At 37.9% G+C, this 18,574-nt stretch overlaps 2 protein-coding genes across 2 annotated transcripts in view; one reads left to right on the top strand and one right to left on the bottom strand.

Annotated features, from left to right (window-relative positions):
• Positions 1-13,269, top strand: part of uhrf2 (ubiquitin like with PHD and ring finger domains 2) — a 35,448-nt gene extending 22,179 nt beyond the window's left edge. The window contains exons 4-16 of the mRNA XM_005803767.2: positions 1,509-1,727; positions 1,835-1,944; positions 2,505-2,691; positions 4,319-4,442; positions 5,759-5,866; positions 5,948-6,052; positions 6,155-6,261; positions 6,369-6,531; positions 6,660-6,797; positions 7,276-7,549; positions 7,771-7,919; positions 8,967-9,065; positions 9,161-13,269. Of these exons, the coding sequence (XP_005803824.1) occupies positions 1,509-1,727; positions 1,835-1,944; positions 2,505-2,691; positions 4,319-4,442; positions 5,759-5,866; positions 5,948-6,052; positions 6,155-6,261; positions 6,369-6,531; positions 6,660-6,797; positions 7,276-7,549; positions 7,771-7,919; positions 8,967-9,065; positions 9,161-9,307 (1,930 nt within the window). The 3' untranslated portion in view covers positions 9,308-13,269. The remainder of the gene's footprint in view (positions 1-1,508; positions 1,728-1,834; positions 1,945-2,504; positions 2,692-4,318; positions 4,443-5,758; positions 5,867-5,947; positions 6,053-6,154; positions 6,262-6,368; positions 6,532-6,659; positions 6,798-7,275; positions 7,550-7,770; positions 7,920-8,966; positions 9,066-9,160) is intronic.
• A 532-nt stretch (positions 13,270-13,801) lies between these two features.
• LOC102229495 (ornithine decarboxylase antizyme 2-like) lies at positions 13,802-16,893 on the bottom strand. Its single transcript, XM_014470509.2, is given in 6 exon segments — positions 13,802-14,777; positions 14,894-14,979; positions 15,310-15,482; positions 15,628-15,714; positions 15,716-15,767; positions 16,696-16,893. Coding segments are annotated over 6 exon segments (654 nt in total). The 5' UTR covers positions 16,821-16,893; the 3' UTR covers positions 13,802-14,646.
• Between the last annotated feature and the right edge of the window lie 1,681 nt (positions 16,894-18,574).

Raw genomic sequence — 18,574 nt, forward strand, 5'->3', positions numbered from 1 at the left:
CTCTATCTTTATTTATTTTTTATTATTTTTTGCCTACTTTATGTTGCCAGGCAGATTCTGTATACATGATTTTTATATTCTGCAGCTCAGACAATCAGGCCTGTGTGGCTACTGATATTAAACCAAAACATATGTAGTAAATTATTATTTGAAAACTACTTTTTATGTTTACTCGGGCTATATTTGTCCAATATTAAAATTTTCTTAATATGAAACATAAAAACTGAGATTTACATTTCAGATGGTAAGGTTTTAGGTATTTTTAAAAATTTATTTAAATCCTAATGCTCTTTAAAATGTCTCACAAAGTCATAAATTGAACTCATTGAAATGAGCAGAAACAGTACCAGACACATGCATTTTTTTGATAGATAGATGTAACTGAAGCGCTTTTTGACAACATTTAGGGCTATTCAAGTCACTAGGGTGCCATGTGTTTGAGTTAATGGTATAATATAATCGTATATGTCTTCTTTTTCAAATCCACACCTACTAGAGACAGCTTTCATTCTTAAGACCTTGAATGCGACTCTGCAGACTAGCGTGGGCTTGCATGGTCCTCCAGAGGACGGTTCATATCTCTTATCTCTGTCGTTAATTTCATGCTTTACACTGTCAAACAGAAGCTGTTCACGTCCGTTTGTTTCTGCCTTGTGCTGTGCTTTGTTGCCCTGAGCCATTAAGACAACATGAAGCGCTCTGTGATTACTGTCTTTTCTCTCTGGCTGTTGCTAGTAGTTACTGCTGCAACTACATTTAGGCAGGGTCAGGGATAAAGCTGCTGCAAAATGCACATTGTTATATTTCATAGAGCCCATTTTAGCTTAATTTGCTTAAAATATTGACTTTATATGTCATTTTATTGAATTCTGTCAGAAGCTACTGTATGTCAATGGTCACCAGGGTTGGACTTACAAGCATGTGGACACCTGGGCTAGAGCCATTTTTGGTTCCCTATCCCTAAACTATAATTCTTTTATTAATACAAATTATAGTACATTAATAGGTATTCAACAAGTATGAACTGATATATGGTAGGTTTAATATGTCACTGAGCCCAGGGGCTCCCTAACCTCTCAGCCTTTGACCCCCAAAGTAATAGTGCCAAAGCCTGGCGACCCCCAAAAAATACATATTATTATTTCCCTCTATTTAGTTAACAATTATTATATAGAGTAGTGAAATAATTAGACATATTTTTAAATATTTTTTTTAATAAAAACAATGAAATTTCATATTACTGTACATTATTTAGTGACACATTTAATGATACACTTATTTATTTATTTCATTAATTTTGCCCTAATCACTAATAGTGATGTGTATGGTCACATCACTATGATGTGTATGGTCACATCACTATGATTCTGAAAATTATTATATGACTCCCCTTGTCAATAGCTCCATGTCATTCCCAAAGAAATTGACTATAACAGCTTAATTTTCAAATACTTGTTGATATTCATGAAAATTCCAAAATATGAAACTGTACCTCCACTGTTTCGCAGCTATCCAGAGAACGGTGTCGTAGAGATGCGCTCCGTAGACGTAAGGCCCCGTGCCAGGACCCTGCTGCGGTGGGACCAGCTCCAGGTGGGGCTGCAGGTGATGGTCAACTACAACATGGAGACCCCAGATGAAAGAGGTTTCTGGTACGATGCAGAGATAGTGGCCATAAATCAAACCTCTCGCACCAATAAGGAGCTCCGAGTTAATATTCTCCTGGGGTGAGCGTCTCGCATCCTGAGATAGATTGCTTTGATTTTAGCTGGATTGCATTTTGCTCTGTTATGTTTCCATTTATCTACCTTGGCTGTTGTGTCTTCCCCTACAGCGGTCCTGAAGATGTGATCGGAGATTGTAAAGTTCAGTTTTTAGATGAAATCTACCAGGTGGAGAAACCTGGAGCTCGTCCCCTCTCAAGCGCAGACGGACAGTTTAAACGTATGAACTAGTCTTTCAATAGCATTCACGCTCTTCGAACTTTTCCGCTGTTCTGTCAGGTATAACCACAAACTTGAAGGTATCTTGTTGGGATTGGTGGTGTGTAATTGTGAGGTGGATGAACCAAATTATATATTTGGTAAGGTTTCCTATAAGAAAAAACTTTTTAAGTGTTGCATGCATTTGTATTCAACCCCCATGAGTCAATACTTTACTTACATTTATGCCAAAACTTTTTTTTTTTGCAAAATAGCTCAGGATGTGTCAGATTGGATGAAGAGCATCTGTAAGCACTGATTTTGAGTTATTTTTGTGACCGTCTGAGTATAGGGGCGTGGATGCATTTGATGTTTTTGGAACTACATGTGTAAAAAAAGAAAACCATGTATTTTACTTCCACTTCACAATTACGTGTTGTGTCAAATACATTGAGGCTTGTGGTTGTAATGGGACACAATATATAAAAGCTCGACTCTTGCATAATACGTTAGCAAACGCTGTGTTTATCACTGGTGCTAAATATGTGAAAATGGGTGATTTCATCTTGTTTGTGACTCAAGGGAAGAGCGGACCCGAGTGCAAGCACTGCAAGGCCGACCCCGACGCAGAGTGTCGCTTCTGCTCCTGCTGCGTGTGCGGCGGGAAGCAGGACGCTCACATGCAGCTGCTGTGTGATGAGTGCAACATGGCGTTCCACATCTACTGCCTCAACCCTCCGCTGGCCACCATCCCAGATGACGAGGACTGGTGAGAGAGCGACGGAGAGCGGCTCAACATTTAGCTACAAGTTTGCGCCACTTCAGTCATTTCACTGATTAAATGGAGTTTATGGGCTGAAGTGTACTTACACAGTAATTCAAAGGTGGTTGATGGTAAAATCAATTTTAAATAATTGGGTAATGCACCTGCAGGTTGCAGTTAATTTCATACATTGAATTTCTGCAAAATGTAATTGAGAGTACAACAGAATGTCTGTTTTGCCATTTGTTGTAAGTAAAAAAGCATAAATAGAAATAATTATGGAAATACCACTTTAGCTCCAGATTATGGAGGATGTTTTTCTGGCTTTGGTACAAGGCTTTAATAGAGAAAAACCAAAAGAAAGACTCAAAATAGAAATAGAAACAATTAAATATGCTTAAAATAATTTTGTTTTTATTGAGTTTGACCAAAAAGGGATTTGCAGTTAATATATAAAAGATGAACGAATTTTAGCTGCTCTGTCGTTTGTTACTTAAGATGAGTTTGGAGAAATTCCTAAAATTCCAGTTTTATCACCCCAGTATCTTCCCTACGTCTGTTCATTTTTAAGTTTTATACTTAAATAATTCTCTTTTACACGAGGCAGTGACCTCGTCGATGTATATACACAACAACTGATATATCTCTGCATATTTATTGGTGCCTTTATTAGCTGTTCATATGTTTTTCTTATTTTTTTTTCTCTTAATTTTGAATTAGCTTTTTTTTTTTTTTTTTTTACGTAGGCTTGCATTAACTGTCCTATAAACAAGTCCAGCTTTTTTACATCTCACATAGATACATTTCTGAATTTCTGTGTCTGTCCCAGAACATCAGTAACAGCGCCCGCCACAAACATTATCCTTCATGCTAAGGATCTATGCAAAATTATTAAATAAATAGTTTTTATTAAGGCTTTACGTCTGTCCTTTGAACAGTGAGTTTTGAATGGAGATATATTTTTAACCTCTGCTACCATCTTCACCTCTCGTGACGAGTTAAACTTAAGTCCTCACACAATCTTGTTCGTCACACATCCTGTTGTTTTGAATGAATAATAAGCAGTCTGAATGTAGATCTAAGCAATTTAGGGGAAGTAGCTATTTATCATCTAACATAGATATCATCAACACACACAACTTTAATTGATTGTTCTCTTATCTTTCCTCTTCTTAAGAGTGTGTAAGAGTAATGAAACACTGATTTTTATTGCCCAGCAAAACAGGAAGTGGTGGACTAATTTGGATTTCTTAGACACTCTGAGGAAAATACATATTTGAAGTGTGAATTACAGCAATGCTTTAGTGACATTTATTGTAAAAGAATTGTTACAGTTTACAATAATTGTGACACAGATGATTTTCTTACATATTTGTTCCTTAATGTGAGATTTATACTCTGCTGAATACTTCTTTTTTTTTCATCAAGATTTCCTTGACTTTCTGCTATTGATATTAAAAATTCATTCATTTTAAGAGTCTATATACATCTTTATTAGAGAAAAGGAGGCTACACAGTATATATAATTTATTGCTAAGGGGTTAAGAAGCTACTCTATTGACCTTTTGAACTCATAACATACCTGTGAAGCATTGAAGATGGAGCAGGAAGTGATTTTCTTTTATTCTGCCAGGTACTGCCCAACCTGTAAAAATGACACCAGCGAAGTTGTTAAGGCAGGAGAGAAACTCAAAGCCAGCAAGAAGAAAGCCAAAATGCCTTCGGCCACCACTGAGAGTCAAAGGGACTGGGGAAAGGTAAGACCTTAGGGCACCAAGAGGGGAGCAAGATACTGGTGGACTGATAGCTGCTCTGTTAGCCTCAAGAAAGGTCTGAACATTCACCTCACTATTAACTATAGTGTGGAGTTTTTTTCTAAAAAAAAAAGCAGACTCAAACCACCAGACACATTTTGTAGGATTCCAGAAAACTTGGACAATTATGGAATTTGCTTTTAATTATGGGGGGAAAAACTGAGTACGGAAGTTTAGGTTCCCAGAAGCTATAGGTGTGAACGCAGATCTGGTTCAGATGCCAAACTTAAGAACAGCTGCTCTCCCAAATCAGAACCAAATATCTGCATTGTAGTGTTTTTTGATTTGTGCAAAATCCAAAATATGAAACCCCGCAAAATAATCATTCTGTGCTCACATAAATTCTACAAAAGCAGAGCTGGAAATTTATTTTCATATTCAAAAAGGATAGATCATTATCACCTGCAAAAGGGTCATATGTTTTTAAAACTTAATGTTCAGAATGCTAGTGGAATATTAGATAAATATGTTGCCATTATATGTTAGAATTACAGAGTTACAGATTATTTGAATATTTACGAAATAAAATTTTTAAAAAAACAAATTGACTTGTTAACATCCCGTCTTATCAGACTTAATGTGCTAGAGGACCAAGTTGGAAATGTACATTTATCAAATAACGGATTACCCTTAATTGAGGAAGTAGAAAAATGAATGTTGAATTGTCATTTTATCTAATTTTTCAAAGAGATCATCTGTTACATGAAATCCTCCCAAACTCTTCTCATGTATTAATTCTGACATGAAAACGCCGTCTCCCCAACGCTCCTCTCCATGGTGTAATGTGAACAATGCCATTAGGCGCAACTTAGCCATTTTCCTGGAACAGCCAATGGAAAATAACTCCCTTCTTTACCAGAATGTGTGTTTTTTTTTTTTTTTCTATGTTTGCTAATTGAAACCAGCTCGCCTTATGCACTCGGGTACATTTAAGTGCGCTGAGTCACACAGTGTTCATACTTGACTTTAAAACTTTAGCGTCTCTATAACTCTTAAAATAAACCACTTTTATTTTATTGTTGTCGTACTTTAAAACTCATTTGTAGCAGCTAAATCTGAAGGCAAACCTTCTAAAACTCAGATTTTTTCTTAAACCTTTAAATAAATAGCTTTCCCTTAATGTGATGTTGCCACTTAGGCGCACTTAATCACCCTGTTGTAAGGGAACTTTTGAGGTGCAATGTGAAAAAAACAAAACAAAAAACATTGTTTTACTATTTGATTATGTTGAAAAGCACTTTTTATTGGTATAATTGCAGGGTATGGCCTGCGTGGGGCGCACTAAAGAATGCACAATTGTTCCCTCAAATCACTACGGACCTATTCCTGGCATTCCTGTGGGAACCACCTGGAAATTCAGAGTGCAGGTTGGCTTTTTTAAAAGCTGCAAATAAGAAAAACAAAGCCGTTGTAATTTTTTCACCCTTCACGTCTGCTTCGTTCCTCAGGTGAGCGAGGCAGGCGTTCACAGGCCGCACGTCGGCGGCATCCACGGCCGCAGCAACGACGGCTCCTATTCGCTGGTGTTAGCTGGGGGCTTTGAGGACGAAGTGGTGGGTTTCACTGTCGCTGCTGCTCTGTTCAGCCGCATGGGAACCACAGTGAAATCTCATTGGCTCCATTTTCAATGGTGTGTGTGTGATCATCTGTGGTAGGACCGGGGAGACGAGTTCACCTACACTGGCAGTGGGGGTCGCGACCTCTCAGGAAACAAACGAATTGGAGAGCACAGTTTTGACCAGACGCTGACTCACATGAATAGGTACAGCACCAAAATATGACTGCTAATATGTATTATACTCTTAATAACTTTCTATGGAGATTTGATTAAACATTCCCCTTCCATTTGTTTACTTGACTAATTTCCAGGGCGTTGGCCTTAAACTGTGATGCGCCACTGAATGACAAAGATGGAGCCGAGTCCAGAAACTGGCGAGCTGGAAAACCGGTGAGAGTGGTACGCAGCTCTAAAGGTAGACGCATCAGCAAATACGCTCCAGAAGAAGGAAACCGCTATGATGGTATTTACAAGGTATGTTGTGGAATCGTGCCTTAAAAATGATGTGACGTTGCTGCTAAGGCTCTAGTGTGTGTAGTTTAATTACAAATGCCGTCAAATACCCCTATGGGTTTAAAGTGTGCTATTGCGGTGGTCTGTAGGTGGTAAAGTACTGGCCAGAGATCGGAAAGTGTGGCTATTTGGTGTGGCGGTATCTCCTGAGACGAGATGATCTGGAGCCGGCTCCATGGACCCCTGAAGGACTGGAGAGGATAAAGAAACTGGGCCTTTCGGTTCAGGTGAGACTGCTGCTTATGCAGTGCATGAGGTTAAATGGACAGGCAACTTCAGATTTCTGATTTTAAAAAGTTAATAGACTTAAAGTAAATATTTTTTGCCGTGCTAAAATTTATAGATCATCAAACAAATTTATATATCAGACAAAAATAAACAGAATAAATACATAATAGTAATTTTTAAATCAAGAGAATGGCTATTCAAGCCAACCTGGGCTTGAACAACCCAGGTTCATTAATTTACAGTTATTTCAGGTTTGGGGTGAACATACTTTTCCACATAAAACCAGGTTGTTTTGGATAGGGGTTTTTTCCCCTCAATAAATGAAATCATCATTTGAAAACATGGTTATTTTCTTATGTAGAGCAAAAATTTGTTTGATGAGCAGAAATATTTAAATATGACCAAAAACAGATGAAGGCTGTAAGCAGCACAGAACAAACAGAAAACAAACATTCTCCTAAATATCTTTTCCTCCAGTACCCACCAGGCTATTTGGCAGCCATGGCTAACAAAACAAAGAAGGAGGCTTGCGCTAGGCCTGGTCGTGGCGGTCGCGGTAAGCACTATCCTGGAAGGGGGAGGCCACGGAGACGCAAGATTAAAACGAAAGAGGAGTTGGAGGAGGAGGAGGAGGGTTTGGAGGAGGAGGAAGCGGAGGAGGGGGAAGAGCAGGGGGATGAGCCTCCAGAAGCCCAGATGCAAGAGGACGCACCACAAAGTAACGGAGATCAGAAGACAACCGGAGAAACTGGTGGGTGCTTTTACAGATGTTGCTCAAAGCAGGTCAGAAAAGGTGGACAGGTGAGCGAGAGCAGCGTGATCACTGAAAACCTCTTCTAGATGCCTCTTTAATATCTTTACTAACCTCCATATTTACAGTTACACTCTGCTTTCATTGTTTTATTTCAGTATTAAGTGTTTTGCTCTGCAAAATTAGCTTCTGCTTCTTAAATATTGCGCTGTTTTTACCAGAATCCTCACCAGAAACCGAGCCTCCGCCTAAACGTGTTAAGATAGAGGAGACCTTCCAGCTGACTGAGCAGCAACAGCAGCTGATCCAGGATGACACCACCAACAAGAAGCTCTGGGATGAAGCCATGGAGCACATTAAAGAGGGACCGGTATAACTACCAAATACATTTTAACGTTATTTGTTTCGGGAGCCAGAGCTGGCATCACCTCGTATGTTTGAGCGAGAGCAGTCGGTGTTACACAGCTCAGCATTACTGTAATATCTAAAAACAAAGACATGGTTAAATGAGGATTAAGGTTGGCATATAATCTTTCTTTAGTGTCTTACTGGTTACAATGATTGAATATGAGTATAAAAACTTCTTAACTTAGCACAAAATTAAGAGAAAATTTGCACTGAGCAGGTTTTTCTCTTTCTTTCCCTTCTAAAGGGTGCCACAGTTGTAAGAAAAACACAGAAGCCAGAAAAATGTGCCAATTCCCCTCTGCCAATGCCAAAAGCTTTTGGTGGAGGCAGCATGATGATGCGGGGCAGCATGCTCAAACGCACAGGAGAAGTGCTGTCCCACAGCTGTGTTTGACCAAGTAGTGACCAGCAGGAGGAGGATGTACCAGGCTGTTGTGGTTGTGTACATTTCTTTCACAACTGCGGCCTCAGTTTGTTAACGAATAACTTGTTAAATTGCCATTGTTTAAGTGTTATTTAATGATTATTTACTCTTCAAACTTAAATCATCCAGCCAAACAAAGAACATCAAGAAGCAGAATGGGCAAAGAGGGTTTAGCAAGTGCTTCATGGTTGCAACCCACATACCCAACTCTGCTTTTCAGCTCACAAATGCATTGTCTTTGCAAATGTGGCACCACTTAAGGGAAAATAAACAGGCCCACTATAAAAGTTTTATTGCTAAAAACCATTGTTGCAACAAAAGAAAATAATAAAATTTCCTTACTTGACGTGCTTAGTAAATGAATAGGAAGCTCTTCATCAGCCAGAGAAAGTAAAGGAGAAGGAAAGTCATTGTCATGTTTTTGGGTTGGAACCTTAAAGGTTTGGGAAAACCTCAGTTCATCTCTCAAACTATTTGAAAGTGTTTCCTTTATTTTATCTGGCCATTTTTTCTTCCTAAGATTTGTATCTGATGCTCTAACAATATTTGAGATGTAAACCTGAATACATTTTATTTCCACGAAAGAATTTCCTGCGAAAGCTGGAGCAGATCTTCATGTGCGTCTGCTGCCAGGAGCTGGCCTTCCAGCCCATCACCACCGTCTGCTCACACAACGTCTGTAAGGTATACACCCTGTGCACCTTTACTAGACGTTGTTTGTACGTAACTTCTGCAAAAATCCAGCTCCCCATTCTCATCCTGGCCTCTTGTGTCCTCAGACTTGTCTGCAGCGGTCGTTTCGGGCAGCAGTGTACACCTGCCCCGCCTGCCGCCACGACCTGGGCAAAGACTATGTCATGAACCAAAACAAGAAGCTGCAGATTCTGCTCGACCAGTTCTTTCCCGGCTACAGCAAGGGCCGATGAGATCCAATTTACACGTATGGATAGAATACATGCACATAAAGCATCCGTTCTGCGCACCCTCGTATACTGTCATATACTTAGAAGCTCCACTTTGAAACGCGTTGCACTCACATAATGTACTTACCCACGGGCAATTGTATTTTGCATTTACAGCCATCTTATGTATACAATCATTTACACACAAACCACCTCAGTTAGAAACTGACCTCATCTGCTGAACTTGGATCGTCTCCATTTGCATCACCAGCCTGAAAAATTCAGACAGAGGACATTGCCTCACCTCGCTACTCCAGCCACAAGACGTGGGCACAAAAACAAACGCACAAAAAGCCCTCTCACCCACAGACCTATCAAGGTCTTTTCTCCTTTGCAGTTTTTTTTCTTCTTCTATGTTGCCCGCTGGCTCTGTTAATAAGCAGTACATTGTTTGGGTGCACATTCATGCTTGAAACGTTTAAATTCCTGCCAACCTGCTTGCATTTTACGTACCATGTATGCAGTTTTACACAAACGCGCAGAGGCAATTGAAAGGACTCTCTCCCTTGCCAGGTGGTGGTTTATGGTGCTAGAGAAGGGCAAGTCTGCGTGAGAGATTCTCAAAACAAGGAGTTTTACACACTATTTTATAAAAATGAAGCACTATATTAGTGACTCGGGCTGTAGGCTTGTTTCTAGGCTAGTCTGGTGCATTTTCCTGCATCATGTTTGGTGCTCGTGTCACTTGGAATCGTCTAATTTCTTTCTATTGAACTAACAGGAATAAATGAAGCTTCACCAAGGTCATGGGAGAAGAAAACGTAAATAAAGAGCTGTTTCTACTTTTCTTTTACTAAATGTAAAAGTACAGACCTATCAGAGTGGTAAAGATTCCACTCTAAATGAAATGGAGCAGGCATTTCTTGGCCATCAGAAGAATACCCTTTGGTATTTCTTTTCATTTACCGCTCTGATGCTTAGTTTTTTTTTTTTCTCGCAGTGGCATCTTGAGAGGCCAGCCTGTGTTTGTCCTTGATGTTACCAGGTAACCACTTTCAAGTCAGACCGTTTTCATAGCTATTTTGATCAAAATGTTCACAGCAAATATTTCTCTGCTGTTCTTCGACGTGTTGCAATAACTGTCTACTGGAGAGCTTTTGGCTTCTGAAAAGTAGCTTCATAAGTAGTCGCACAGCCATATGTGGATACGTTTGTCACATTCCAGCCAGAAAATCGTGCGTCTCAGATTGTGGGAATTGACAGTTTTACAAAGGCAGCACATTCCTACTCCCTGTACTATCTTTGTGGGGTAACCCACTGCAAGTGGCTCAGGCAGCCTGCTGAAGCCCCCACCCCCACCCCCACCCACCTCACTTACTGTGACAAAGAAGTGCATGTTTGACCCGTTGGACACCTTTACCATTAATACCTGAAAGAGGGAGAGATGGGTTAGTATTGTAAGCTTTGTCAGTGTTAGCCATGGTCCAGTTCCTGGTATGAAGATATGCCCCACTTTTAAAATCATTTGGTTAGTTGTCTATTATTTTGCAGCACCGCACACACTGCCTAATAGCTGGCTGAAGGAAAGCTTATACACATCCTATCTTACAAGAAAGAAACATTTAGTCTTTTAAAAATATTTGCATCTGTTACGCCGCTGACTGCAGGCTAGCTACCCCAGGAGATAGACCAATTAACTACACCAAAAAAAGAAAAGAAAAAGGGTATAATATGACTTAATTTCTTCCAATTTGGAACAGTTATTCCTACTGTGATATTAATGTGATCTATAACAGACTTTAGCAAAAACATTTAGAAAAATAAACACTAATTTAGGTATAAGAGACAATTTTAGGTGGTTAATGAGTCGCGCTATCTGCAGAGTTTGCCAGTCAGCTCTTCTGCTTAACAAATATGCGATACCTAGCTGCCAAAAGCAATAAAAAAAACCCACATACTTAGTGAGCTATTTAATTTCCACAACTTATTTACCCTTGTATGAATTTGCCTCCTTTCATCTAGCTTTCACCAGTGCGTAGCAACCGCTTCGCTACGTGCTTTGTACAGCTGCAATGTCTGCAATGTCACCCTGGCTTGTTTTTTCACATAAAATTACATCGACTTTAAACTCTAGGAATGATGCGACAAAAGTCCAGCATATGTCTAAGCATTTTTTTTCCCTAATTATAACAGAATAAACCTAAAACAGGTGGATACTGCGTGTTAGACTTTAGGCAAAGTGAGAACAGTAAACAGGATGTCAGACCAAAGAGAAGAGCGGCTCCATCACAGCACTGAAGTGGTCATTAACCTTTTAGATGATCTAAAATGAGCCGATCAGAAATGCAGTTCTGTGGCCTTAAATATTATACAATATACTAATTTTAGTGACTACATCCCAACAGAATTCATTGCAAAACTGCATGAGTTCTGTCACGAAAAATACCTAAAACAGAAAGCTCTCTGCTGCTGATTATTTCATTATGTCATGCATTTTTTTTGCTGACATTGCAAAAGAAAAAAATATTAGTATAAATATTACTCAAGAATTACAAATGCAAAACTATTTTAAAATACATAACTGTTAGATAAACTCAATAGGAGGCAGAACATATTTTTTTTGTACTGCTAGTGTACAGACTAAAAATGATTTATAACTAGAAAATGATTTTTTTAAAATATGTTTTATGTGCACAGATCCTAGAAAAATGTGTTGCCCAAAATAATAACTTTGCATCGTATGTCCATTGGCTTCCAAATAAATACAAAAAAGGTATAAACTAAGCTCACACTGTCCGAAATTAAGCTTAACTATAAATGCATTTAAAAACTAATAATTAATTCTTAACTCATTTTAATTGCTGTAAGAATACAGCTGCAGTATATTGTAAAGATCTTAAAGTAGATTCTTTTTCACTTTTAATTTTTTTATCCTTTTAGGTCACATTGACTTAGACATTTTTCAAAGTTTTATAACCCAAAGCGTGTAACTCTTACATGTTTAAATTCTGTCGTCGTCATCTTTGCCCACTGTATCGAGTCATCAAATATTACTAGGTGTCTTTTTTATATAGATTAGAACATTTGAACGTAATTGGTTGTTCTGTTGTAACTGAGATTTGTGCCTGCTTGTATGGTACTTGAAAATGTCCCAGGTTGGCAGGTTTAATGGGAACCAAATCAAATGTGATGGAGAGCAGAGGCAGAGTTTCTGCACCGATCCGTAACGTGGACAGAGGTCACCTGCAGTGCCGCAGTTCAGATAATATACCAGATCAGTTTTTTGTTTTTTTTTATGTTTGGGGAAAACGTAGCCCATGTTTAATAGCCAGCGCATAAGTCTTTGTGAGGCTGAATTAACGACACTTTTGTTCATTAAGCCTTCACGCACACACTTCTGTTGATATGCAAGTCAGCGACCGGTTGTTCATCAGCAGGCTGTTTGTTTATGGTGATGTCCTCGTTTCTGTTCAGTCATTCAGGATTTTTTTTTTTTTATGAGTAACATGCAAGTACAAATGCTACTACAGTCTTTAAAGCTCAATGTGATGTGCATTATCTTGAGATTATTTTTTTTCCTGCATTGACTGGCTAGCTAACAGCCCTCCTTTCTCTCTGCTGTGACCTTTGCCCCTTTTCTGCTCTCCGTGAACTTATAGTACTAACTTCTAGACGTCTTGTGGACGCTTGGCTTCAGTGCTGTGTTTTTTTTTTTTGTTTTTTTTTTATTGCACTCTATTAAAAAATTTTTGAGCAATCACATTTAGGTTTTCTAGAATGCTTATTGTTATCTCTGTCCATACTCTGATTTTCTACTTTTTTTCTTTTTTAGTTGCTTATGTTGTTTTAATCAGTTTTGTTGGCAGCCTCAAATATTTGCAGCACATGCCAATCTGAAAAGTTTCATTGCTTCATATTGTGATCTGAAATTTTATACATGTCATAATACTTGATATGTACCAATTAAATATTTGGATTCCAGAAAATGTCTTGTTTTTTTTTTACAGATTTTATAACTTTTAAGAACACTCAAGCTCCCGAGGAACACTAAATAGTAAAAATATTAGTTTGCTAATTGAAACCTAAACAAAATATATCGATTTATAGGAATCACCAGGTGGACCAACCGGAGGAAGAATTTGTCCAAAAAAAGGTCTTGGTATAATTGCAAAATTTAAGCAAGAAGTCAAGAAACCATTACTTATGGAGTGAGTATATTCACAATTTTTGGTGAAGATTTGCAATAATCCACATGTATAGAGAATACAATTTTTTGCAATAGTCAGAAAATGTTTACATCCCCATTTTAGGAACCACAAAGTAATGTAAATATGCTCATCTTAAAATCTGATGTTTTTCTTAATCTTCTGCAGCCCTCTAGTGGCGAAACAAAGTATATCAAGCTTACCATTTGAATACCAATTATAGTACAACTTTGTTTGATTTATATTATTAAATTGGTCCTCTGTTAGAGTGGCTGTATAGCAAACAATGGAATTAATCAAAATGCACAAGAGAAATGCTTTCATTGTTTTATTATCACAGAAGCACAACAGGTACCACTATGCAGGAGATACTCAATATCATGAAAAGAGTTAAAGGAATGCTAATGCCAGAAGAGAAACTATTCCAGTAACACCACAGCATTTTATCTCCAACCTTCAAAACAAAATTCTACAATATTGTCCGATACATGTGGCAGAAGGGGGGAAGAAGGGAGCCAAAAGCCATTTGGATTATTTACTTCTGTTTCACCAAGTACCGTCAGTCATTAAATCAATTGTATATTGAATACACATGCATTGGCTTTCACTTGTTTTAATCCACATCTAGAATAAAGTGTTTAACTATCCAGCTAGAAAGTACTAGTTACTGGGGCTGATTAATACAAAGGATATTACTGTGACAAAAGAAAGCTGGTCCCGCTGATGAGTTTATTCAATCTGGAGAGAAAATATTTAGAAAATTTAAATAAACAATTTAGCCAATCCTAACAAGAAAACTGGAGTACCCGAGTGTAAACCTGATGACCTTTTTTTTGTTGTACATTCAAGAAATGAAAAAAGAAAAAAAAAAATCCACCTTAAAATCTGTCAGAATAAAATGAGTTGACAAGCTATTAAAACTGCAAAGAATTTTAAGAGGACAAAAATCTTTATGAAGATTAACTTACATATATTGATGCTGGAAACCAAAAATACACAGCTTACACATTCCCTTAATCACAAATAAGTGAGTACTTTTATACAGAAAGCTACAGCTCAGGATTCAACACAAAACAGCTATGCATGTAAATAAAGCTGGAACTGTAAGATAATGGGAGCACGAAAACGTATCAGTGGGAAGAGAAGATGTCTGGAGGACTACTCATCGTCTGAGGAGTCCCTGTCGAAAGTATAGGCCATGAAGAAAACGTCGGGTCGAGGAGGGACGAGGGCATGGCCCGGTTTCACAATCTCAAAGCCCAGGAAACTGAAGGTACGCACCAGTTTAGCTGTAAAAACAAGTCAGGGACGGCACGTTAACATTCAGAGCTAATGGCAGTGACCTACATCGGTTCAAATTGAATCATTTGAACACAAAGAGGTGAATTGTTCAAATGAGACTCACCACGATCATCTCTGTTCTTGTAAAAGCAGACAAACACGCTAAGAACTTTCAGATGTTCTTCAGCATACTCCAGGAGAGCCGCAAAACTAAGAGGAAAAGAAATGTAGATTAGAAAAGAGATCAAATGAGGTTTTTTCAGCCTAACAATGCAAAATAATCAACATTTTGTGAGAAGTTAAAATCAAACTGCACACTGACATTTAATTACGCTTTTGAATTTATAGATATGAAAGCAAAAGAGAGAACCACCATAAATGTAACCATCACAATAATACCGTCGGTTTTTGAGATTGTCAGACATCAATTGGTATTGTTGTAAAAATAAATTAAATTCTTAACACTACAAGACTTATTTTATGGTAACGATAAATGCCCATCACTGAAGACCAGCTTCAAGGCTCCAGCTTTGTTCTCACCTCTCTTTGCTGCCTTCTGGAAGCGGGTCAAGAGGTACCTCCACATAGAGTGCACTGCTGCTCAGGACAGCATCCCACTGTATCGTCTTTGTGGCTGTGGGACGGCTTTGGAAGTGGAGTATCCTCGGGCGACCATTCCCTGCAGGCTCTTCTGTTACTGTCAATTTCCGATCCTGAAATTAAATAAGGTTTGTGAGAAGAGCTACAAGTAACATGAAATTAATGCAAAAAGAGAGTCCAAGGACAAACTAATGTGTTCAAAGATATGAGCACATCCATTATTCTTGCAAATGTAGCTTTTTTTTGTTGTCGACTTACTGAGTAGAGCGGCCGAGCTGAAGGAGCGTGATCCCGTGTGCCATTCCCTCGCCCACCTGGGATCTTCAGGGGTGGGAGAGGGGCATCAGGAGCACCACAGAGGCCCTGGGCCGCGGGTACTACTACAGTGCAGGGACAAGCTGCCGTAGAGAGAAGGAGGAGAATAAGTCAAATGCTCAAGGCTGCTTTTTACAATATAAAACAGGAATGATTGCTCCTGCATTGCTTAAAACTAAAATTACTATACGACAACTCAACCTCCCTTCCCCCCTATGACATTGTAGTACTGTAAACACATGTGTAAATCGACATAATAAATTAGGAGACTTTATTTATAGATATTATGAAGCATAACGTGTTCTGGCAACCGTTCCGCTGTGACTGATCACGTTGCTGGAAAAATCAATCAGTTGTGTAATAACTGACCAAACCGTAAGACAGAAAAAAAGATCGCTATTTTACTTCCAGGAACCGACAGCTCTTTTTTTTTTTAGAAATAATCTAATTAATTTCATTGTTCAGTCAGACCTTACAAATAAACAGGCCATCTAGGACGCTTAATTAAATACATGACGCTAGTGAAGTTATTGGCCGCCAACTACGTCAATTGGAGTTGTGAAATACAAGACATTGTTAGTGTGTAGCTTCGGTTTAAATTCACTGCGCAATACTACTGCCGTTCTTTGAATACAGAAATAACACCAAAAGAAAGGCGTCACTTTACGGGTTGACGAGCTGTGGCTCATCAGTTAGCTTGCTGGCGCACATCGCTATCGTGACGCAACATTGTTCGGCGTCCATAGCCACCTTTAAAACCGTTCAAGTTGAATGTCGACGCGCAAAAAAAGCAATGTATAGTCAAAAAAAAATTTTTATTATAACAACCTCAAAACCGAAACAACCAAGAGGGATGTTAGTGATTAATAATACATGTACTTTTAGGTACCATACGGTTAATTGCCGTTACTTCCGTTTTTTCTGTTCTCGCTAGCTCTGCTGCCTAGCCACCCCTCCCCCACAGGACTGTTAGCACTTAGCTAAGCGAGCAACGTTTTCATGTTTACTTACTTCCCAATCATGTCACAGATACCGCTACTTAAATTCGCCATGGTAGTAAAGGGCAGCTGTTTTCCTTCTTTCTCGCGAGCAAAGCAATGACTGTTTAGGATCCGCTGGAGGTTGGATTTTACCATCCGGCCTCGGATAGAGACACGACTGGCTGACTGCTCTCTGCTATGCTAGGCAGGGTAATGATCGACCAGAGAGACTGGCAGTGGTTTTAAGGAAGACGAAAGAGGACCGAGTCAAGGTGGATATGACGACACAACACTGCTTCCGTTTACCTTCAAAATATTTTCAAAATATCTGAAGTAGTTATCCTTTTGTTTTATGATCAAATTGTAGGAAAACACGAAAGAAGGAAATTAAAACACAGAATATTGTGCAAAAGTTCTTATTTTTAACGTATTGTCTGTTTTAGTTTCCTCTTTGGTTAAAAAGATAAAGATCATTTCAATGTAATGTACTGTACACATTATGTTTACTTCACAATGTAATGATTTTTACATTGTGAAGTAAATATAAAAAACATTTACTTCACAAATGTTTTTTTTTTACAAATGATGTCAAGTGAACATCATTTGTAGAATAGCACAGAAACATCCTTTACTGTCCCTTAATTTAGGTGTATCAGCAGCAAAGTATATTAACAAAACTTAGGAACATGAAAAGACAAAACATGAGAACAATCGACTGTACAGAAAGATAACATTTTCATCAGAAAAATTATATTTTAATTTTAAGTGTGTACAATTTCTGCATGTAATTTCACGGACTGTTTACAGTAAGTAAAAGAAATAAAAACTGCAAATAAATAACAGCAGGGAGGTAAAATATTCACTGAGTTTCTAGGGAAAAGTGACAGTTATAAAGTCTTAAAACTGCTGGAACACCTGCAATAACAGCACTTATATTAATTTTAAAACAATAATAGTCCAAGTATATACCTTTTTTTGCTGAGAACTGGTGACTGGTTACTTTAAATTTAGATTTAATTTACTATACAGATATCAAAGTATTTTAGATAATCTATGTTAGTGGTTTTGGTAACAACATTCAGACTTTGTGAAATAATTAGTTACATGCTGTTCAAAAATTTCAATGATAATTGCCTCACCATCTTAGATGAAGCTAATATTCCGAGTTAGATATTTAAGGAGCCTTTTTATACGTAGTGGTCAATTGCCTACTGACTAAAAAATTATCATACTATTTTAGTATGACCTTAAAGCAGGATGTGTAATTTAATTTTGTTTACTACACGACTAAAAGTCATATTTAAATGAGAGGGGAAAAAACTTAGCTTTGCATAATATGCTTTTTGATGGATGTATTTGTCCTTTTCACTTGTTGTTTTATTTGTTTATTTTTTTAACGAAATAAAAAAAAACGTTTGTAATTATTTAACCAGAAATTTTTATTTTGAAAGAGGAAGTAGAGTACGTAGATACAACTCTAAATTTATATATATAAAAACACTGATCCGCTAGCTGCTACTAGCATGCTAACTCAAAGGTCGGCACGTAAAGCTTACTTTACGTGACTAAGTGCCCATAAGAATACAGTTTTGCCCCGAACTGTTTCCAAAAGTACTAAAGAAATCGTAAAGAAAACACCCAATATCATAAATACCGTTACTGTATATTGTTGTCGTATTTACAACAAATTCTTTATGTTTATGAGGTTAGCTTTGTTAACCAGAGGGCGTTAAAAAAGAAAAATTATCTAAAAGTGACAAGGACATTTTATTTAATAATAAAAGTTGATCCCTTGCACACACGTCAGTCTGTAATTTAATTTTGGATTAAGTTGGTCAGTAATTGTAGGACCATTTACTTTGCCCTTAATTTTGTGATTACTGAAAACTTAATTGTGTAGAATTAAATCC

This window comes from Xiphophorus maculatus, chromosome 8, assembly GCF_002775205.1.
Source record: "Xiphophorus maculatus strain JP 163 A chromosome 8, X_maculatus-5.0-male, whole genome shotgun sequence".
NCBI lineage: Eukaryota > Metazoa > Chordata > Actinopteri > Cyprinodontiformes > Poeciliidae > Xiphophorus > Xiphophorus maculatus.